The sequence below is a fragment of the Oncorhynchus clarkii genome, chromosome 3 (assembly GCF_045791955.1).
Source record: "Oncorhynchus clarkii lewisi isolate Uvic-CL-2024 chromosome 3, UVic_Ocla_1.0, whole genome shotgun sequence".
Taxonomy (NCBI): Eukaryota; Metazoa; Chordata; class Actinopteri; order Salmoniformes; family Salmonidae; genus Oncorhynchus; species Oncorhynchus clarkii.
The window spans coordinates 44,631,159-44,654,201 of NC_092149.1; the positions used below are offsets into that span (position 1 = coordinate 44,631,159).

Below are 23,043 nucleotides of genomic sequence, written 5' to 3' on the forward strand. Positions count from 1 at the left end.
TAAAATATATCCATGTAATTATATGTTGTCCAAATTTGTGGCTATTGATATCTGCATTTTCTGTGAAAAAGGTGAACATCTGACTCACTAATGTTAATTTGTGATAGAATTTTGGAAAAACCTTGCTGAATATTTATTTACCATTTTGAACACTACCCATGTTTTTGATATGAAGGATATATGTTACTATTGCAATGATAACAAGACCACTGAAATTATTGTGAATTTTTTATTCTTGTTGCCAAATACTTTATACACAAACAAATATTCCAGAATGCTATACCCAAATTACAAATATTTTGGATTGATTTTAATCATCTTGTTAAGACGTTATTTCAGAGTGAATACAATTGCACTAGAATTTGTTTTATTATTATTTATATATATTTTTTTGTATGTAGTATTTTCTTGTTTTATACCTTTGTTTTGTTATACATGTTTGATGTAGCAATGTAGGGGCGGCAGGTAGCCTAGTGGTTAGAGCGTTGGGCCAGTAACTGAAAGTTTGCTGGATTGAATCCCCGAGCTGACAAGTAAAAAATCTGTTGTTCTTCCTCTGAACAAGGCAGGGGCAGAATGGTAGGCTGTCATTGTAAATAAGAATTTGTTCTTTACTGACTTGCCTAGTTATATGAAAAAAATGGTAAGTCGTTGATAATTTTGTATTATGTATAAATGTGTATAAATATGTGTAAATGCTGCTGTTAGGGAAAAAACTTTGGCCGGTGGTAAAAGAGTCTAGAGAAGAAGGGAAGAGAGCATCTTTCAGCGGTCCTGGAAAGAAGCTTGATAGGTAAAGTTACATCCAGATAGCTTGCACCTGACTACAAATACTTTTCAATCTTCACAACTGCATAAGGTTTAGGTGATAGTTTGGGATTAGCACTTTGACCTCACATCTTGTACAGTTAGGCAAAACATTTCTGGTGGTCTGTGTGCCCCTTAACAACAAATAAATATTTTAACAGAAACATAAATTAACGATTTGTCTTAATAGACTTTACACAAAGCACAATATGAACTTTAGCTCAAATACAACCTCATTCAAACGGTTTTATATTAATCAAAACATGGGTTTTCAAAACATACATTGCACATATTGTTACAAAATATATGCCAAATTCTCCCTTAAACCTGACTCCATATGCACTAGTGAAGCCCATATGGACATATTTTTGACAGGTATAAGCATTCTGGGAATAATTCCACCATGCCTCCTTAGGTAAAGTTACATCCATATAGCTTGCACCTGACAAATAATCTCAGATATCCACTAGTGCATATGGACTAAGTTTTAAAACAAAGCTGTTTTTTTAAACAGGAATTGACAATGTATTTTATGACTTCACCTGACAAAGAGCATCATGGGAACTGTAGCTCCTATACCACCTAGCAACTAGCTTTTCAGCTTACTGAGTAGGGTTTAGACCACAGTTTGAGTGGCCCTTTGAGAGTTCTCATAGGTATCTTTAGATATCTCTGAAAACAAGTAACTTCATCTTTAGAGCTTGGACGTGTGGGGAGGTCCTGAGATCATCAAGTTCCAAGAATAGTTTTTGGAACACCTCAAAGGTATACTTCAGTTCTTTGGGGTACTTTAGATTTAAGCTATAGATTAGGCCAGCCAGGACCTCCTCTCCTCTGCTCCTTCGATGCAGATCCCATGCTCTATATTCTGGTGCAGATCCCATGCTCTATATTCTGGTACAGATCTTTCACAGTGAACACCTTCATCACATGCTGAACAAGGTTCTCTCGGATCATGGTGTCGTCAGCATCCGGGGTGAAAGAAAATAAGAAATAACAGACTAGGCTACTAGATTAACTGTGCAACTTGAGAGGAGAGAGAGGGAAGATCTCATTTAGAGATAAATAAGGATACAAAAATAAAAACCTTTACCTTGTATTCTGTGATAAGCTCTTCAACCCTCTCACCGAGGTATATGATCAGGCCACGGATTACACTTTCCTGGCTGGTGTTGCACTGTAATATGATGTTATTCAAATAATTGCATTTAATACCGGCAAATAAATACACAGTACAACCTATATACTATTGTGAAAGTGTTAATGTGCATACCCCATACAGAACTTCAAGGATTTTCTGCATGTCCTCCTTTACAGCACCTCCTTTTGTCTTAAACAAGTCCAATAGTTTTGGTGTATATTCGTCCAGTTTCTGGATAAAGGTGGACTCAAGAGCAACAGTTGTAATTCTTCTGAAGTCTTCCTTAATCTGAGAGAGAGGAGACGGGGGAGGAAACATCTTCTGATCAGATAAGGACAAAGGATGATCTGAGAGCCAGAATGCTATTAGGAAACCCCTCCCAAAGCATGTGCAGAGTGAGAATGTTTAGACTAATCTTTAATACATATTTAATTGTAGATTAGAATATTAGGTCAAGACAACACAAAATATTTAAATCAATACACATTTTTTACCTACATTGACTGTATCTGAATGGGTTCAAACAAGGCTGGCCAGCTATCTTTGAAGTCCTTCACAGGAAGGGCCTGAATGACATCTTGTCTTCGATATGAGAAGGTCTTTGCCATTTTGGCACTCACAATGTTGTGGTTGTCACGTATTTGTACTTCTCCCAGTAGCTCCACTCGCTCCCTCTCCAGGGTCTCATCTGTTTCTCCAGCAGGGTGGGGTGGGAGGTCATTTACCTCCGCCTTCTTTGTTTTGTTTATGTTCTTGGCAACGGGCTTGTCCTCTGGTGATTTTCTTTTGACAGAGTTCACTTCCAGTTCTAGGCAACCAATTCCTCTCAGTTTCGATCTGTAATTGCCCATCTTGTACTTTAGGCTGGTTTGCCATCCGTACAGGCCTGAGAAGGATCCAAGCTCTTTAAGACATGGGTGCTTTTTTACCAAAGCTTCTGCAACCTGCCAAATTTGTAGACTTGACGGATAGGCTGTAAACTGGAAGATCCTTTTAGACAGTTTTTCCAGGATGTCTGATTTCACAGGCAGATTGTTGAGTAGTGTTCCATCCTTCATGTGTGCTTCATTAGCTGCCTCAAGAATGAGCTCTGTATCATAAGCAAAGCGAGGAACTTCAAACTCAGATGGCCACGGACTGGAGCGTTGGGAAGAGGTACTTTCTGGAGAGGACAATATCACAGTATCACGTGATCCAAGGCAGCACCTCTCATCTGATATATCTGTGGAGATGTTATTGAGTTCTTGTACATTTAAAGTAATAAGAGGTGGGCCGTCAAGGTCAACCACTTTGATGGTGTCTTTATCCTTTAGGTCTTCAGTATCAAGCAAAGAAAATAACTGATCTCCATATGCACTCTCCATGTATTGTAGAACAAATTATTTTTGAAGCTGAAATGTCTCTTGCACAATTGTGCCCTCCAATAGGACCCGTAGCCTGATGTTTCTGTTCTGTTGTAGCGAAAGTGATCCTGTCAAGAAAAAATGAATAAAAGTTATCAAATGGGTATGATGTCAAACATTGGTATTCCATTAAATCGATATCAAGTGCTGCTTACTAGATCTCATAATAATAAACTTGCAAAACCAAGCATTTCTATTCTACACCAAATATTACATCCGGTATGAGCAATGCATTTTTTTTAAACCCATGTATAAATACACCAAATTTAAAACTATTCAATTTTAAAAGATTGTTACCTAATATTACAGGCAAATATGGTGCTTCAGGGTTACCATGCACTTTTGGCCAACAGCGTATGCTGTTAGTGGGTAGATGTCTGCCAATTCCTTTTGCTCAATGACCTTAAGCTTCTGTGTGGATTCCAGCTCAAACCCCCTAAGGTGCTCATTATACTAAGCATTCTGAACACTTGGCAATAAAAGCGAGTTCACCATGAACAACGTTCATTATAAGTATTTCAACAAAGTCTGGTAGACCTCCAGTCGATCCGTATGTTAGGATCATTCCAACCGAGTAGTTGGTACCATTGCAGGAAAGTGTGTTTGCCATCTGAACAAAAGTCTCATCTGGAAAAGAAAATTGTACCGCTTCCTTTATGTCATCCTTTAACACTTCCAAAGCAACAGTGGACAGCTTTGTGGCAGATAGGGCAGGCTTGACAAGATTGGTGCCATGCAGATGGTACGCAAGCATTAGTTGATGCTTCACTGCAAGAGACAGCAAAATGTTTTGAAAGCTGTTGGTCTGTCGAACAATCCGCTTAAAAACTGTTTAGCTTCAAAGCGCATAGTCCAAAAAGCTATAAGGGGTCCAAATGCCTTTATCAGCTGCGGGTAGGTAGTGTTCAATGAAATTATGTTTTGGGATAAGACTACCCCGAGGAAAAACCTCTAAGAATCTATGCCTGTGCTCTGAGATCTTGCTGTCAAGGTACCAAATTGATTATTCTGTGTGAATTGGCAAAACCACAAGTTCAACAATATCTTTGAGGTCCATAAGAATTTCCCATGATGGTTCACCTACAGGTATTTTAGTTCCTATAATAAATGGAAGCAGATGCAGTAGGGCACTAGTTTTCATGAGCATTTCCTCCAATACTTATTTTCCTTGGATTCATCAAGTCAAGAGGAATTGATTCTGGGCAGTCAGTTTTATCTATCCACTTACAGGGGAACTGTGTGCTAAGATTGTTGAGTTCCAACAGAGTAAAATATTTATTATTGATTAAAACCTTTAAGCACAATGCTAGTTCCAGAGGCAGGATTCCCTCAAAAAAAATCATACAGCACATCTGGTGGATAGCCAGACAGTACATCAAAATGTTTCAGTTTCTCAGCCAAAGCACGCACACTGCTTTTTCACACCATAGCAATGTATTAAGGTTGGATTTTCTAAAACTGTCTGTATTTGTTCAGAATGTTGCTGCTTTGTTCTGGGTTGGAATGCCCCAGTTCTACCTTCTTTTACCTGGATCACAGATAGCTCTGCAAAACAGAACCTGCAGACATGCGTTGCACTAAAACCTTCTACAAATCGACCAATAGAGTGGGTTCCAAGATTATCTGCCGCCACACAAAAAAACAGTGCCCTTCAGTATCTTTCCCAGCACAGGAATAAAAAGTTCTTCCTCCTCTAATTGTGCAAGATCTTTTAAAAGTGGCTCTAGCACCTTCCCATATCCATATGTTTTAACATCAGCAGCCTTGCAGAGAACAGCTAAGTAAATAGACTTGAGTGTAGACCTAAACTGTAATGGGACATTTTCCAACACCCAATAGACTCCTGTGATTTTGTGATTTTTGTGGGATGTTCCAAGGGGATTGCACACTTCAAAGTCATCAACATAGAGAAGTAAAGATAGGGTTAATTAATCTCCTGATAAACAGTAATTTTCTTTGAAATGTGTGCCATCATAAAAATACTCCTACTTTTTAAAGCTTTCTTCTGAATGTCCTTGTTGCTCAATACTTGTAACAGTGACTGCAGAATAGGAACATACTGTAAACTTCTTCCTTTCTTTGCATCAAGTATATATTCTACCGGCTCCACCACAGAAACATTTTCTTAAACTGCTTCCTCTTGTACGGTGTGGCGAGGGGTCTATCCGGCCCTAAAACTGTGCTCATTGTCACACCCTGGCCTTAGTATTTTGTGTTTTCTTTATTATTTTGGTCAGGCCAGGGTGTGACATGGGTATTTATGTGGTGTGTTTTGTCTAGGGTTTTTTTGTAGGTTATGGGATTGTGGTTTAGTGAAGTAGTCTAGGTAAGTCTATGGTTGCCTAGAGTGGTTCTCAATCAGAGGCAGGTGTTTATCGTTGTCTCTGATTGGGAACCATATTTAGGCAGCCATATTCTTTGAGTGTTTCGTGGGTGATTGTTCCTGTCGCTGTGTTTGTTTGCACCAGATAGGGCTGTTTTGGTTTTTCACGTTTATTGTTTTTGTATATTGTTTGTGTTTTCATCTTTATTAAAGATGTTTACAAATAACCACGCTGCATTTTGGTCCTCCTCTCTTTCAACAGAAAACCGTAACACTCACGGGATTTGTCTCACAGACATCTTGAACTAAATCTGAGATTATGTAATTGTCAATTACACAGCCATGTTTCCTTAAACAGGAATTAACAATATATTATATGACTGGACCTGACACAGAGCACGATATGAACTGCAGTTCCTCTACTCCCTCATTGATACACTTGTTTGACACATTGTAAATACTTTCCAATTTTAGCAAAAGGTGACATTTTTTGCTCAGTGTCATTTTGTAATTCTTGTTCTTCTATAGTTTCCTCCTCTTCATGGACTTGTGAATTTGAATGGTCAATATGTTTTTGTATTATAGTTCTAAAGTCGCCCAGAGAATGAGGATTGTGTTTTCGACTCCTATGAGATGAAAGCGTACCATATACATTTGTTCTGAATCCGCATTTGTCAAATACACAGAGGACATGCTTCTTTCTACACCTGCATTGTTTGGGGTTTTAGGCTGGGTTTCTGTACAGCACTTTGTGACATCAGCTGATGTAAGAAGGGCTTTAGAAATACATTTGATTGATAGACAGTTTTGTGTTTCTTTAGATGGTTTCCAAGGTGTTAAAAAAAAAATAATTGAAAAACTGCAAGCTCTGCAAATTTCACATTTTAAAGAAAAGACCTCTCCTGGCCTTACTGACTTGCCAGTTGCATGTTGCCTTGACAAATGTATCTTAAGGGAACCCCATGTTTTGAAGGAACAGATGCAATCTGGGTGGAGGCAGGGAAGTGTTTGATTACGCCCATGCCTCAGTCTATAGTGCTTCAAAAGTTCTGTTTATTTGAATGCAGCAAAACTGCAGATCATAGCGTCTTACATTGCATGTGCTGCATGATCCCTACGGAATTAAGATACAATCAATTATTTTTGTGTGTATATATAAGCTTAAAACATTACTAACATCCCATATGCTATCTCATTCTAAAATAAGGAAGACATTGTCAATACCTGCCTGGGCGACAACGCATTGTGTAAAACACTAATAGGGCCCTATTAAATACTTTTGCTGTTTTATTTTCTGAAATTCCGTGTTAACTTTTTGTTGCCTAACTTGTTCAATCCATTTGGTTTATTTAAAAATACAGGATACATCTAATACCTATTATTCACACTAATGTTGGGAAACTGTAATAAAAATATCCTGCGTATCCTGTCCGAGGGGTACCGTGTATTCTGTTTAAATTTCTGGATTCCGCATTGCGGAAATCATAGGGCTTGTAAAGCCCTAATGTGAGCTACAATCAAAAAACAGACATTTGAAGATATTTACATACCTTGTCAATGTATTCTGGAAAATATGGTCTGTCCAGTACTCAGGAACATCTGAATACGTGAATACCTATAACGTTACCTAAAAAAGAGGAGTTGTATTAAAATCTATGACAATGTCAGGAAAATAAAACTCGACTTCAGCTTTAGATAGCTAGCAGAAACATCTCAATCCTAGCTGACTTGGACGAGCTGCTTGTTATCTATCTTACTAGCCAGCCCAATTATTTCATTTAGCTAGTTTGGCTGTTAGATTATTGACTAAATGGCTTCTGCACAAGGTCAAGGTTTGCACTGCTTCCTTTAACATGTTGTGAATATGTGAACAACAAGGTTTCTGCAAGGACAGGTGTAGCTAGATAGCTAGCTACGTATTGTTCGTTCCTGTCTCTGCCTGGCTAGCTTGCAAACATTAAATTGCATGTGCACCATGTGTTCTGCACTGCTAACTTACTAGCTAAGTTAGCTAGTGGTGGGCATGCTACTAACTATAGACATCACGGTCGTTAACTAGCTAGCTTATCAACGTGCAAATATAACATGCTCTGGCAATATAGCTAGCTAAAGGCTTTTCGTAATTTAATAATATTATCTAACGTTTTCCACAAATATTTTTGAAATTTCGTCGAAAATATGTGTAGACAGATCCAAACTACATTCCAAGTTATAATTTGGTCCTTACTTGCCTCATGGCCATTCCAGAGGAGAAAGATCAAGACAAAGTCTGTTGAAATGTTCCAAGCACAATTGACATTCAGAACTAGATTTAGCATGTCAGTACAACATAATAATGATACTTTGAATATCATATTTTTAAGTTGTTGGTTGTTACTTAGAAATATTTGTTCTAATTTAGAAACATATTATCTTGGATTTTTATTTGCAAATTAGTCTTTAACACAAATTAAGTATTATATTCCAAAATGTAAGGAAAACCAAAAACCTATTATTTTAAGAAAAAAAATCATTGATTTTCTTTTGCAATCTTTACTTAAGCCCGTGGTTCATTTTTTACAGTGTTATTGGGCAAAGTCAACAGCACAAAGGTCAAGAAGGTAGAGACAACAAAGCAGCCACAACTGTCAGTAAGAGTGTCCATGATTGAATCTTTGAATGAAGAGATTGAGATAAAACTGTCCAGTTTGAGTGTCTGTTGCAGCTCGTTCCTGTCACTAGCTGCAGCGAACTGAAAAGAGGAGCGACCCAGGGATGTGTGTGCTTTGGGGACCTTTAACAGAATGTGACTGGCAGAACAAGTGTTGTATGTGGAGAATGAGGGCTGCAGTAGATATCTCAGATAGGGAGTGAGGCCTTAAGAGGGTTTTATAAATAAGCATCAACCAGTGGGTCTTGCAACAGGTATACAGAGATGACCGGTTTACAGAGGAGTATGTGCAGTATGTGTCCTATAAGGAGCATTGGTGGCAAATCTGATGGCTGAATGGTAAAGAACATCAAGCTGCTCGAGAGCACCCTTACCTGCTGATCTATAAATTATGTCTCCGTAATCTAGCATGGGTAGGATGGTCATCTGAATCAGGGATAGTTTGGCAACTGGGGTGAAAGAGGAATGATTACAAGAGGAAACCAAGTCTAGATTTAAACTTATCCTGCAGCTTTGATATGTGCTGAGAGAAGGACAGCACCATCTAGCCATACTCCCAAGTACTTGTATGAGGTGAGTACCTCAAGCTCTAAAGCCTCAGAGGTAGTAGTAACACCTGTGGGAAGAAGGGCCTTCTTACCAAAACACATGACCTTTGTTTTGGAGGTGTTCAGAACAAGGTATGGGTAGTGTCACTTTCATTTAGAGATGGATTGGACCAAAGTGAAGCGTCATAGGTGTACATTTTACTTTAATTTAAATGACACTGAAAAAACAACAACAAAAAAACAAACGTAACTCTACATGCAGTGCAGAAAGCAATTACACACAAACAAGATCCCACAAACTAAAGGTGGAAAAAAAGGCTGCCTAAGTATGATCCTCAATCAGAGACAACGATAGACAGCTGCTTCTGATTGGGAACCATACCCACCCAAATCACACCCTGACCTAACCAAATAGAGAAATAAAAAGGCTCTCTAAGGTCAGAATGTGACAGGTAGAGAAAGCTTGTTGGACACTAAGAAAGCTTTGTTGTAGAGCATTTAACACACAATTTGGGGAGGGGCCAGCTGAGTATAAGTCTGTATCATCTGCATATAAATGGATGCGAGAGCTTCCTACTGCCTGAGCTATGTTGTTGATGTCAATTGAGAAAAGCGTGGGGCCTAGGGTTGAGACAGCAGATTTTCTGACTTTAAACACTGCACTCTTTGAGAGAGGTAGTTAGCAAACCAGGCCAAAGACCCCTCAGAGACACCAGTACTCCTTAGCCGGAACACGAGAATGGAATGGTCTACTATATCAAAAGCTTTGGCCAAGTCAATAAAAATAGCAGCACAATATTGCTTAGAATCAAGGGCATTGAGGACATTTAAGGTTGCAGTGACCCATCCATAACCTGAGTAGAAACCAGACTGCATTCCCGAGAGAATACTATAGACATCAAGAAAGCCAGTCAGTTGATTATTGACAAGTTTTTCCAACACTTTTGATAAACAGGGCAAACTAGAAATAGGCCTATAACAGTTAGGATCAGCTTGATCTAAATAAAGGACGAACTGTGGCTGCCTTCCAAGCAATGGGAACCTCCCCAGAAAGGAGAGACAGGCTTTGCGATGATAGGGGCAGCAACCTTAAAGAAGAAAGGGTCTAAAGTTTGGGGTCAAGTTTAAGGAGCTCCTTTAGCACCTCGGACTCAGTGCCTGCCTGCAGGGTGAAACTTTGTAGCGGGGCAGGGGAAAAAGAGGGAGAAGCATCGGGGATAGTTGCATTAGAAGGGGTGGGAGATGAGGAAATGTTGGATGGGCAAGGAGGCATGGCATAGTCAAATAGGAATCCTGACTTAATGAAGTGGTGATTAAAGACCTCAGCCATGTGCTTCTTGTTTGTAACAACCACATAATCAACATTAAGGGACATGGGCAGCTGTGAGGAGGAGGGTTTATTCTCCAGGTCCTTAACCGTTTTCCAGAACTTCTTGGGGTTAGACCCACAGAGAGAGAACTGCTCCTTAAAGTAACTAACTTTGGCCTTCCGGATAGCCTGAGTGCACTTATTTCTAATTTGCCTGAACGATAGCCAGTCAGTCTAAGTATGCATGTGCCAAGCCTTTCGCCAAATGCAATTCCTGAGATGGAGTAACTCTGCAAGATCACAGTCGAACCAGGGTCTGAACCTGTTTTTAATCCTCATTCTCACGGGGGCGTGTTTGTTAACAATACCACTGAAAATAACAAAAAAGAAGGTCCAAGCTTCTTCGACAGAGGGGATCAAGCTGATGCTATATCATTTTACAGAGGCCAGTTCATGCTTGCTTCAGGCTTGCTCATTAAAGTTTTTTAGCAAGCGTCTATGACAAATCAGGACAGGTCGTTTCACTCACAGGCCTTACAAACACAGGCTGTAAAATAGTGATCACTAAGGTCATTACAGAAAACACCAGACTGATACCTATCAAGATTATTTGTAAGGATAACATTAAGGAGAGTAGCCTTTTCTAGGTGTTTGGAGTCATACCTTGTGGGATTGGTGATAATCTGAGAAAGATTTAGGGAGTCCCATTGCTTTAGGGCTTGGTCCCGTGGTTTAAGCATGTCCCAGTTTAGGTCATCTAGCAGGACAAATTCAGACTTAGTGTAAGGGGCCAGGAGAGAGCTTAGGGCATGTAGGGTACAGGCCGGGACTGATGGAGGACGATAGCACCCAGCAACAGTCAACAAAGAGCTATTTGAAAGTTTCATGCTTAAAACCAGCATATCAAATTGTTTGGGGACAGACTTTGTGGAGACAACCGAGCACTGAAGGTGATCCTTGGTAAAGATTGCCACTCCCCCACCTTTGGAAGATATGTCTTGCAGAAAAAGGTTATAACCAGAAAGGTTAACATCAGTATTCAAAACACTCTTCCTTAACCACGTCTCAGTAATGACCAACACATCTGGATTGGAGCTGTGAACCCACACTTTCAATTGATCCATTTTAGCAGAAATCAGTGAAGCAGATATCAGAGCGAAAGTCAGAATTGGGGCTAGCAACAGTAGGTGGGCCAGGGTGAACATGCACATTTCTAGATATCATCAACAGTAATAGAATCAAGGCACGGCATAGTACAGGGAGAGGTCTGCAGTGCTGATTTATGACATCTGAATGTGCATCAGATGGCAACAAGGTCATATTGTACAGCAATTTAATCAGGTAACATGAATACAAAGGACAGTGGGGCGGCAGGTAGCCGAGTAGTTAAGAGTGTTGGGCTAGTAACCGAAAGGTTGCTAGATTGAATCCCTGACAAGGTAAACATCTGTTGTTCTGCCCCTGAACAAGGCAGTTAACCCACTGTTCCTAGGCCGTCATTGAAAATAAGAATGTATTCTTAACTGACTTGCCTAGTTAAATAAAGGTGAAATAAAAACAAAGAATATTGAAATGCTACATGTTAAAAAGGTGGACTTTGTATTTTTATTGATATGGTAAAAAAAATTACAGCACAAGAGTAGAAGTAGAAGAAAATGTAATGCTGCTGAACGTTTTTTGGGCGTTGTGATTTCACAGCCGAGCCAGTGCAGGAAATCCTGTCAGTGAATGTTCCGCCATCACAGGCCCCTGACTAGGGATGTATTTAGCAGTGGACTGTGATTGAAGAGGTGGGATGGTTTTTCTTAGTTGACGTGTTTAATTTTGTATTACGTCGTTTTTCCCATTTCCCGTAATGTTTTGTTTGTGTCTTATTCAATACCCCGTCCAGCTGGTGGTGGTAATGCAACATTAACATTGGATGCCAACCGCCCTTAAACCCCATCGAAGAAGAAAAATTGATCATTTCTCTTGAACATGGTTTCGTCTTTTTGGAGAGATGTCGTAGGGGTTGGTCTATTTGCCCTGGCTCATGCTGCTTTCTCAGCGGCACAACGTAAGTGCGATACAATAAGATACACATATCTGGCCTTTTATTTAGCTGTTTAGATCAAAATACACAGTCATATCAACCATGCAGTGTACTGCGGCCTGTTAACTAGCGCGTGCTAGCTAACTTTCGTTAAACATAAACCAAACCAGTTTATCAAGCGAGGAAGAATTATCCTTAAACCAGATGGCTAACTACTAGCTAGCGATTTAGCATGTCATGTTATTGGCACAGTATGCAGCTAGCTGGTACCGTCGGGACAGAACATGTTTTAGTTCACAGACACGTTGATGTGTCTCAAAGCTACTGACGTTACAGTAGCTAACAATGTCTTGCTGCCAACGCGTTCTGTTCGATGTACGTGACTTTATATTAACACGTACTCAATGGAAAACAAGGAATCAAATCAAGGTTTATTGGTCGCGTACACAATTTAGCAGGTTTATTGGTCGCGTACACAATTTAGCAGGTTTTATAGCGGGTGCAGCGAAATCGTTATCCTAACAATACACTTGAATTGTTTGACATTTTACTGCAAGGGGAAAAAAGACAGAGAATCAAGAACTGCGGGATGAATCTGATTAACACAAATAGCACCGATGCAGTAATCCAATATGTACTATGTGAGAATTTACACAAGCTCAGCTAGAATTGAATGTAAAAAAGTTCATACACTACCGTTCAGAAGCGTAGAAATGTCCTTGTTTTTTTTAAAAGAAAAGCGCATTTTTCTGTCCATTAAAATAACATCAACTTGATCAGAAATACATTGTAGACATTGACAATGTTGTAAATGACTATCGTAGCTGGAAACGGCAGATTTTTTAAATATATTTTTTAAATATATTTTTATGGAATATCTACATAGGCCCATTATCAGCAATCATCAATGGCACGTTGTGTTAGTTAATTCAAGTTTATAATTTTAAAAGGCTAATTAATCATTATAACCTTTCTGCAATTGTTAGCACAGCTGAAACTGTTGTTCTGATTAAAGAAGCAATAAAACTGGCCTTTAGACTAGTTGAGTATCTGGAGCATCAGCATTTGTGGGTTCGATTACAGGCTCAAAATGGCCAGAACAAAGACCTTTCTTCTGAAACTCGTCAGTCTATTATTGTTCTGAGAAATGATGGCTATTCCATGCGAGAATTGCAAAGAAACTGAAGATCTTTTACAACGCTGTGTACTACTCCATTCACAGAACAGCGATAACTGTCTCTAACCAGAATAGAAAGAGGAGTGGGAGGTCCCGGTGCACAACTGAGCAAGAGGACAAGTACATTAGTGTCTAGTTTAAGAAACGGATGCCTCACAAGTCCGCTACTGGCAGCTTCATTAAATAGTACCTGCAAAACACCAGTCTCAACGGCAACAGTGAAGAGGCGATGCTGGCCTTCTAGGCACTGTATGTCAATAATCCAGTGTAAATAAAATACAATGTACAGTAGAAATATTATGAGCTATGTCGGGGATACAGTATTTAAATACTGTGTGAAATGGGAAATGACAAGGGGTTTAATATCTATAGCGTGGGACAGCATTGGCTTTGTGTATGTGTTTGTGTGTGTGATAGCTTGTGTGTTTTGTGTGAGTAAGCATCACCTGGAACAGTTATTGCTAGCCGTCTACAACAGTGATGGCCTGGTAATACAAGCTGTTTTTTAGCCTCTCGGTCTGAGCGACGATGCAGCTGTCCTGTCTCTGTTGGGCGATAGCTGAGTGAACAGTCAGTGGCTCGGGACAGTCGGGTGGCTGAGGTCCTTAATGATCTTCTTGGCCTTCCTTTGAAACCATGTGCTGTAGATGTCCAGGAGGGCTGGCAGCATTGTGATGCTGAATGGGAGCTGATAATTATAAATTTTCACTCCACTGGTCTCGGTAAGAAATGACTAGTTGTCATTTTCCGAGACCGAGTCAAGACAGGGTAAAAATGTATCCAACACAGACAAAACCGAGACCGGTCTCGAGTACTACACCACTGGTTAGGGGCCATGGCAAAAAATTTTTAGCTGCCTGAGGTTGTAGAGGCACTTTTGTGCCTTCACCACGATGTCGGTGTGGCGAGACAATTTCAGGTCCTCAGTGATGTGCGCTCCGAGGAACTTAAAGCTTTTGAATAGAGGTCGACCGATTATGATTTTTCAACGCCGATACTGATTATTGGAAGACAAAAAAAAAAGAGTTTAAGTTGCCTGTGATGAATGTTGAAAACAAAAACTGTAATTTCTATATGCAGGAAATCCTATTTTAATAATGGACATGGTAAGAATTGACTACCAAAGTGCGAGTCATAATTCCCATGACACCTAGCAAAATCTGAAAAGCGGTTCATTCATTTATTCCATAGGATATTTTTAGATTAACTTAAAATAAGGTCTGTGTTTTGTGTAGGCTTATACCACCTTGCCAATTTTATAACTGTGTAGATATCCATAGGACAAGGTAACTCTGATCAATATTGGCTAAATATAAGCAAAGATATTATTTATTTTTTGTAGAGTGGATTTATGAAAATATTTTGACAAACGTTACCTTATCCTAGTGAGATTTACACGGGTATCAAAACGCCCAGGTGGTTTAAGCCTGCACGAAACACAGACCTTATTTGAATTAGATCAAAACATTCTCTATGGAAGACATGAACAGTAAAATAACAAAGGAACCCCTTCAAGTTCAGCCGCAAGTTATTACAGAAATTATAACGCGTCGACTATTTCTCTCTAAACCATATACCTTTGACTATTACGAGCCTGCTGCTGCCTACCACCCCTCAGTCAGACTGCTCTATCAAATATCAAATCATAGACTTAACTATAATAAATACACAGAAATACGAGCCTTAGGTCAAATCCGGAAACTTATCACCTCAAACAAAACGTTTATTCCGTTCTGTATTTTTTCTAACGGGTGGCATCCATGAGTCTAAATATTCCTGTTACATTGCACAACCTTCAATGTTATGTAAAATTCTGGCAAATTAGTTCGCAAAGAGCCAGGCAGCCCAAACTGTTGCATATACCCTGACTCTGTGTACAATGAATGCAAGAGAAGTGACACAATTTCACCTGGTTAATATTGCCTGCTAACCTGGATTTATTTAGGTTAAATTTAAGAAAGGCATTGATATTTATGGTTAAGTACACATTGGAGCAACGACAGTCGTTGATTGATTGTTTTTTATAAGCTAAGTTTGCAACTTACCTTGGTTTACTGCCTTCGCGTAACAGTCAGTCAGTCTCCTCGTGAGGCAGGTGGTTAGAGCGTTGGACTAGTTAACTGTAAGGTTACAAGATTGGATCCCCGAGCTGACAAGGTAAAAGTCTGTCGTTCTGCCTCGTTCCTAGGCCGTCATTGAAAATAAGAATGTATTGTTTAACTGACTTGCCTAGTTAAATAAAGCTGTAAAAAAAAAATAAAAAAAATAATCGGCACCGAAAAATACCGATTTCCGATTGTTATGAAAACTTGAAATCGGCCCAAATTAATCGCCCATTCCGATTAATCGTCCGACCTCCACTTTTGACCCTATCCACTGCGGCCCTGAGGATCGGGTGTGATTTCTCTTCTGTCTCCTGTAGTCCAGGATAAGCTCCTTCGATTTGTTAAGAGAGAGGTTATTTCCCTGGCTCTGACCTACTCCCTGTAGTCTCTCGTTGTTAGTATTCAGGCCTACCACTCTTGTGTAGTCAACAAACTTGATTGAGTTATAGTCGTGCATGGCTACACAGTCATGGGTGAACAGCGAGTACAGCAGGGGGCTAAGCACATCCGTGGAGGAGGGGGTGGCTCTGTGTTGAGGATCAGTGTACGGAGTCATTTCCTACCCTCACCACCTGGTGTCGTCCCGTCAGGAAATCCAGGATCCAGTTGGAAGCTATGCTCCAAAAGCCAAAGTACTAACAGTTACGCAAGTTAGCTTGCCGCTTGCAACATCTGCTATGGATGCAGTGAGACTAGCTACCCACTTGATTTTGTCTCAGCTGTAGCCACATTGATTCCAGTGTGATAAATGTTGTTCTTTTCTCCCACCAGATCGATCCTACATGCGATTGACAGAAAAAGAAAATGAAACCCTACCAATAGATGTAAGTTATTTAATACTAAATAGCAAGTAAGTTATTCCATTCTTTGATGTAGATCCATTCTATTAATTGTACCGTTTTGACTAAACATATTTCAAAAGAAAAATATATCTATTGTTTTAATTTTGTTTTGCAGATTGTTTTACAGACTTTGTTAGCTTTTGTTCTGACCATTTATGGTATTGTCCACATCTCTGGAGAGTTTAAAGATATGGATGCATCCTCAGAGCTGAAAAACAAGTAAGCCTTCATTTCAGTAATTATATTTATTATGGATCCCCATTAGCTCAGCAGCTACTCTTCCTGGGGTCCACCAGAATTGAGACAGTTTTAAATTTTAAAAACATTACAATACATTTCACAAAAGATTACACAACACATTAAGTGTGTGCCCTCAGGCCACGCCACTACTCTACTACCACATATCTACAACTCAAAATCCATGTGTGTGTGTATGCGTGTGTCTCTTCACAGTCCCCACTGTTGCATGTGGTGTATTTTTATCAGTTTTTTTTATCTGATTCTACTGCTGTATCAGTTACTTGATGTTGAATAGAGTTCCATGTAGTCATGGCTTTATGTAGTACTGTGTGCCTCCCATAGTCTGTTCTGGACTTGGGGACTGTGAAGAGACCTCTGGTGGCATGTCTTGTGGGGGTTTGCATGGGTGTCCGAGCTGTGTGCCAGTAGTTTAGACAGACCGCTCGACGCATTCAACATGTCAATACTTCTCACAAATACAAGTAGTGATGAAGTCAATCTCTCCTCTACTTTGAACCATGAGATTGACATGCATATTATTAATGTTAGCTCTCCGTTTACATTTAAGGGCCAGCTGTCCTGTTCTGTGCCAATTGTAAGTTTCCGAGGTCCCTTTGTGGCACCTGACCACACAAATTAACAGTAGTCCAGGTGCGACAAAACTAGGTCCTGTAGGACCTGCCTTATTGATAGTGTTATTAAGAAGGCAGAGCAGCACTTTATCATGGACAGACCTCTCGCCATCTTAGCTTCTGTTGTAGATACACTACAGTTGAAAAGTTTGGGGTCACTTAGAAATGTCCTTGTTTTTGAAAGAAAGGCAAAACATTTTTGTACATTAAAATAACATCTAATCGATCAGAAATACAGTTTAGACGTTGTTAATGTTGTAAATGACGATTGTAGCTGGAAACGGCCAATTAAAACAAAACAAAAATATGGAATATCTACATAGGCGTACAAGAGGCCCATTATCAGCAACCATCACTCCTGTGGTCCAATGGCATGTTGTGTTAGATAATCCAAGTTTATCATTTTAAAAGGCTAATTGATCATTAGAAAACTATTTTGCAATTATGTTGGCACAGCTGAAACTGTTGTTCTGATTAAAGAAGCAATAAAACTGGCCTTTAGACTAGTTGAGTATCTGGAGCATCAGCATTTGTGGGTTCAATTACAGGCTCAAAATGGTCAGAAACAAAGACCTTTCTTCTGAAACTCGCCAGTCTGTTCTTGTTCTGAGAAATGATGGCTATTCCATGCGAGAAATTGCCAAGAAAATGAAGATCTCGTACAATGCGGTGTACTACTCCATTCACAGAACACCGTGAACTGGCTCTCACCAGAATAGAAAGGGGAGTGGGACGCCCCGGTGCACAACTGAGTAAGAGGACAAGTACATTAGTGTCTAGTTTGAGAAACAGACACCTCACAAGTCCTCAACTGGCAGCATCATTAAATAGTACCTGCAAAACACCAGTCTCAACATCAACAGTGAAGAGGTGATTCCAGGATGCTGGCCTTCTGGCCACCCCATTCTGAAACGGACTGCAGCTCTTTGTTAAGTGTTCCAGGGATTTCACTTGTTGTAGTTGGCATGTATAGTGTTGCAAATCAGCATAATAATTGACTTGCCTATATGAGTGGCCCTATTGTTATTGACCTATCGCACTGAACATAATCATGAGTATAGTTCAAACTATTCACTGCCCTCTTCTCATTTTTTAGGACGTTTGACACATTGAGGAACCACCCGTCTTTCTACATGTTCAATCATCGTGGTAGGGTGCTCTTCTGCTCTCCCAACCGAGAGGTCTCCAACATCCCAAACGCAGAGACCCTGCGAAACCCCCTGCGGCTACGCAAGCTGAAGCATTTGCACTGATACTTGCCTTCCCCACCCACATGTCTTTATTTCTGTGCACAGATAAGCTTTTTGGTTGGAACCCACAAAGTAATTTCTTCTACTTTTAATTTGCCTTAGTACATATATTAATATGCTGTACAAATGTGCATCTCCTCCCATAAAAATGGTTACCATATTTAACTCCTGACTGTCAACCAACCCTACAGTTTTTCAGGCAGATTTTTTTGTATATAATTGTAATTGCTTAGAAGTAAACGGATTTGACACATCTTCCCCTTACTTAGGTAAGCTGTATGTGTCAAATCCTTTAAGACTTCCTAAGCAAGTGTTCCCCTTTTTTAGACAAGGGGCATGATGTTTTGTTTGCCACAATACAGCTGTCTGGAACTATTTATTTCTTTTTTTATCTGCAGATATGAGATTTTGTTTTATCTAGTAAAAAGTCTACACTTTTGTTGAGAGAATTCATGACCTGATCTCCTGGAATTTAAAATTAGGCTTTGGTGATTATTCTGTATGCAATAAAGTTACCACGGTCATTGAAGTCACAAAGGTCAAGCTTGAAGGATGCAGCATGGAAAGCAGAGTAAGTCAGTGTTAGAGCAATGCTAATGATACTGTGAACACAAAGTAGAGACTAATGGTACATTTTGTTTGGGCAGTGTTTTTTATTTGGCCTTTTAAGATTCAACATAATGTTTTAACTTAAAATCTATGATGTTGTCAGTGTGTTAGATGCATTTCTGCATTTATTGGTCGAAGATAACCGAATGCATTTAATGTCTTGCAGATATACGTTACATGACCAAAAATATATGGACACCTGCTCGTCGATCTCATTCCAAAATCGTGGGTATTAATATGGATTAATTTGATGCTAAGACAGCCTCTACTCTTCTGGGAAGGCTTTGCACTAGATGTTGGAACATTGCTGCGGGGACTTGCTTCCATTCAGCCACAAGCGCATTTTTGAGGTCGGACACATGTTGGGTGATTAGGCCTGGCTCGCAGTCGGAGTTCTAATTAATCCCAAAGGTGTTCGATGGAGTTGAGGTCGGTGCTTTGTGCAAGCCAGTTGAGTTCTTCCACACCGACTGCTACAAACTATTTCTGTATGGACTTTGCGTTGTGCATGGGGGCATGGTCATGCTGAGACAAGTAATGCCCTTTCTCAAACTGTTGCCACAAAGTTGTAAGAACAGAATTGTCTAGAATGTCATTGTATGCTGTAGCATTAAGATTTTCCTTCACTGGAGCTAAGGGGGAGCCTATTATTCCTCCTCAACCAAACTTAACAGTTGGCACTATGCATTGGGGCAGGTAGCACTCTCCTGGCATACGCCAAACCCCGATTTGTCCCTCGGACTGCCGGATGGTGAAGTGTGCTTCATCACCCCAGAGAACACATTTCCAAGCTTTACACAACTACAGTCGACGCTTGGCATTGCACATAGTGGTCTTAGGCTTGTGTGTGGCTGCTCGGTCATGGAAACCCATTTCATGAAGCCCCTGAAGTTTTTTTTTGTGCTGATATTGCTTTCAGAGGCACTTTGGAACTTGGTAGTGAGTGTTGCAACCGAGTACAGAGTTTTTACGCGCTTCAGCACGTGGCGGTCCTGTTCTGTTAGCTTGTGTGGCCTACCACTTCGCGGCTGAGCTGTTGTTGCTCCTAAACATTTCCACGTCACAGTAACAGCACTTACAGTTGACCGGGGCAGATCTAGCAGGGCAGACGTTTTATGAACTGACTTGTTAGAAAGGTGGGGTCCTATGACGGTGCCACATTGAAAGTCACTGCGTTCTTCAGTAAGGCAATTCAATGTCGCTCTATGGAGATTGCATGGCTGTGCTCGTTTTTATACACCTGCCAGCAATAAGTGAAATGGCTAAATCCACAAATTTGAAGGGCTGTCCACATACTTTTGTCTATATATTGTGTATCTGTGGGTTAGGATGCATTAGTTAGGTTTTATAGATTGTGCATACTTTAGGGCTCCCAGTGAGCTTAGTCCCAAATGGCACCCTATCCCTATATAGTGCAATACTTTTGCCATTTGGCACGCACACAATGACTACATCAAAAGCTTGTGTCTTTACAAGCTTGTTGGATGCATTTGCAGTATGTTTTGCCCAATATGAACTGAATGGTGAATAATGTCTTGTACCATTTTGGAGTTAATTTTATTGTAAGAATAGGTGTTTCTGATCACTTCTATATCCATGTGGAGGCTACCATGATTATGGATAATCATGAATGAATTGTGGATAATTTAGGTTAGCATGTTTGGTTGTAGCCTCTGAACTGCATCTCACTCATCATGATTTTTTTTTTCATTGCTTTTCTTAATCATGTCATAAGGATTCATTGAAAAGTGTTCAGAAACAGGAGTCATTTTAAGAAAATTACTCAAGTCCTCATTCACCATTCAGTTACTATTGGGGGTAAAACGCAACCCAAACAAACTGTAAATGCATCCAATGACTTTAGTCACAAGCTTGATGTTGCCAATGCATGCAAGGAATATGGGACCAAAAACTAATATACTTTTGACTACTTTAATACACTTTAAGTGTATATGTCAAAATAGTTATGACTTCTTCACATGGGGGGGACTAGATACCTAGTGGTTTCATTTCTAATCAGTAAAATATTTATGAAAATCCCTCAAATAAAAGGTGACCTACTCTCAAATCCAAAATGTGGGAGTATAGAGACAAATCTAAAATCTTACCTTCACTGTTCAAATACAGTACATATGTGTATGTGGGGGGGTGTACTTGTAGTATTTATATGGGCTGGAGTAAAATCTCATTTGGAATTTTAAGCAATTGGACATTACAAACTTTGTCCATGCACAACATTTAATAAAGCACTTAGAACCGTTTGAAATCTGTTTGTTTTTGTTTCTTTAAAAAAAAAGCATACGATTTAAAATTTACTTTATATAAGTTTACAGTTTAATGGGCTTTATACAACTTTTACTTTCAAAATATATATATTCTTTATGTTCTGGTTTGAACACCATCCACAAATGTTGTTTTTTTTACGTTTTCATTTAAAAAATAAACTTGGGGAAAAATAAAATGGGTAACTTGTGTATATTCTCAGAAAAATTGTTCTACTGTACTAGTCAAGATGACTGACGAAGGGGGAGCAGAGATTTTGGTTGACCACACAGTTCTTCCAGGAGATAGTCAATGGGGACACCCAAATGCCACCCTATATACAGTACTGCACTACTGGAGAGGGGAGTGAGTTGGCCAAGCTCCAGTTCAAAACCTCAAGATGGGACCCCAACAGCTGGCATCCTCAGTCACTGCACCAATGTTTGTTTGCAAGCCCACAGGTGTTCCTTAATCTAGTGGTTGCCTGGCTGACCGGTGTATTTTTCCACTCAAAGTAGTCGCTTGGTGGTTGCCCACTTGTAGAAATGCCCGTTGGTTGGCCTTAACCGTCCGTCCGTCAGTAGGTTTAAGGGATGGTTAGGGTTGAGGTTAGGGTTAGGTTGAGAATGGTTAGGGTTAGGTTTTAGAATGGTGAGGGTTAGAGTGGTTATGGGTGGGCGTTTCAAATTGGTAGGGTTAGGTTAGGTAGGTCTTTCAAGGTCTGTTTGTCAACGGAAGTGAAAAGCATAGTTCAACCTAGGAGTTACTCCCCATCTGATCCTTCTTTTTATCTCCATGTTGTCTATGTATTTACTCCGTGTCCGTCTGTCTGTAGTCCTGGATGTTTTCAATCATAAGTAGAATTAAGAGTTATTCCCTTCCAGGATCCTAACTCTGAATTGACCCATGTCTAGTCAAATCCAGCTGGTTTGTTTTGGTTAAACTCGACGTGGGATCAGGCAAAAGCCCTCGAGTTGCGTACCTTGTGCAGGTCCGGCCCTCAGTTGGTTGCCATGTGTCCTTGTCGAGTGGTATTGTCATTGGTGTCCAGGTCCGCTTGTCAACGGATGTGGAAAGCATAGTGTAACCTAGGAGTTACTCCCCATCGGATCCTTCTTTTTTGGCTCCACGTTGTCTATGTATTTACTTCTGTGTCCGTCAGTCTTTTTGTCCTGGATGTTTTCAATCATGAGTATAATTAGGAGTTATTCCCTTCCAGGATCCTAACTCTGAATTTACCTATGTCTAGTCAAATCCAGCGGGTCTGTTTGGGTATATTCGGTGTAGGATCAGGCAAAAGCCCTCGAGTTGCGTACCTTATGCAGGTCCGGCCCTCAGTTGGTTGCCATGTGTCCCTGTCGAGTGGTATAGTCATTGAACTTCCATTGGTTTGAGCAGACAAAAACCCAGAAGGCAAGCCCTCTCTACTGTTGTCATGCATCCGCCCTTGGAGTTCCGTCCAGCGTCCTTGTAGATACATTGTGGGTTTAGGGTCAGGCAAACTCCTCGAGTCTCGTACCGTATGAAGGTCCGGTGTCTCAGTTGATTGCCATGTGTCCCTACCCGCCATGTCAGTCTGTCCCACTTGCGAGTTTCGGCAGACAAAAAAAACAAAAGGGAGGAGACCTCCTATACGGCTGTCATGCATCCGGCCCAAGTGTAGTCCTAGGTAATCCAGTGGTTTGGGTGGCAGTGACCCATGGTGCTACTCCC

General features: G+C 40.2%; 1 protein-coding gene and 1 long non-coding RNA gene across 6 annotated transcripts; one reads left to right on the top strand and one right to left on the bottom strand.

Moving 5' to 3' along the window:
- Positions 1 to 232: 232 nt before the first annotated feature.
- LOC139405988 (uncharacterized) lies at positions 233 to 7,984 on the bottom strand. The gene is made up of 4 exons (XR_011633930.1): positions 7,225 to 7,984; positions 2,447 to 3,419; positions 2,081 to 2,236; positions 233 to 1,984 (listed from the first exon to the last, which is right to left on the bottom strand). It is a non-coding gene; the product is annotated as an uncharacterized lncRNA (long non-coding RNA).
- Positions 7,985 to 11,886: 3,902 nt separating this feature from the next.
- LOC139396095 (ER membrane protein complex subunit 5-like) lies at positions 11,887 to 21,334 on the top strand. Of its 5 annotated transcripts, none has more exons than XR_011630665.1 (6): positions 11,887 to 11,971; positions 12,073 to 12,237; positions 16,267 to 16,319; positions 16,453 to 16,556; positions 18,306 to 20,816; positions 21,271 to 21,334. XR_011630665.1 is itself a non-coding variant. In XM_071143309.1 (5 exons), exons 2-5 carry the CDS (start codon positions 12,159 to 12,161, stop codon positions 18,460 to 18,462), a joined length of 393 nt encoding a protein of 130 aa, XP_070999410.1. In that variant the 5' UTR covers positions 11,949 to 11,971; positions 12,073 to 12,158; the 3' UTR covers positions 18,463 to 21,334. The 5 variants fall into 5 exon arrangements, 1 of the variants encoding a protein (XP_070999410.1); XR_011630674.1 differs by lacking the exon at positions 11,887 to 11,971 and having other exon boundaries at positions 12,060 to 12,237; positions 18,306 to 19,030; positions 19,235 to 20,816; XR_011630668.1 differs by having other exon boundaries at positions 11,905 to 12,237; positions 18,306 to 19,030; positions 19,235 to 21,334.
- The last annotated feature ends 1,709 nt before the right edge of the window (positions 21,335 to 23,043 follow it).

What these genes read in the sequence shown, in the direction of transcription:
- LOC139396095 (XM_071143309.1), top strand. Translation starts at nt 12,159, where the DNA reads ATGGTTTCGTCTTTTTGGAGAGATGTCGTAGGGGTTGGTCTATTTGCC. An exon ending in ATGAAACCCTACCAATAGAT is followed by an intron (nt 16,320 to 16,452) that starts GTAAGTTATTTA and finishes TTTGTTTTGCAG; the next exon opens with ATTGTTTTACAGACTTTGTT. An exon ending in TCCTCAGAGCTGAAAAACAA is followed by an intron (nt 16,557 to 18,305) that starts GTAAGCCTTCAT and finishes CTCATTTTTTAG; the next exon opens with GACGTTTGACACATTGAGGA.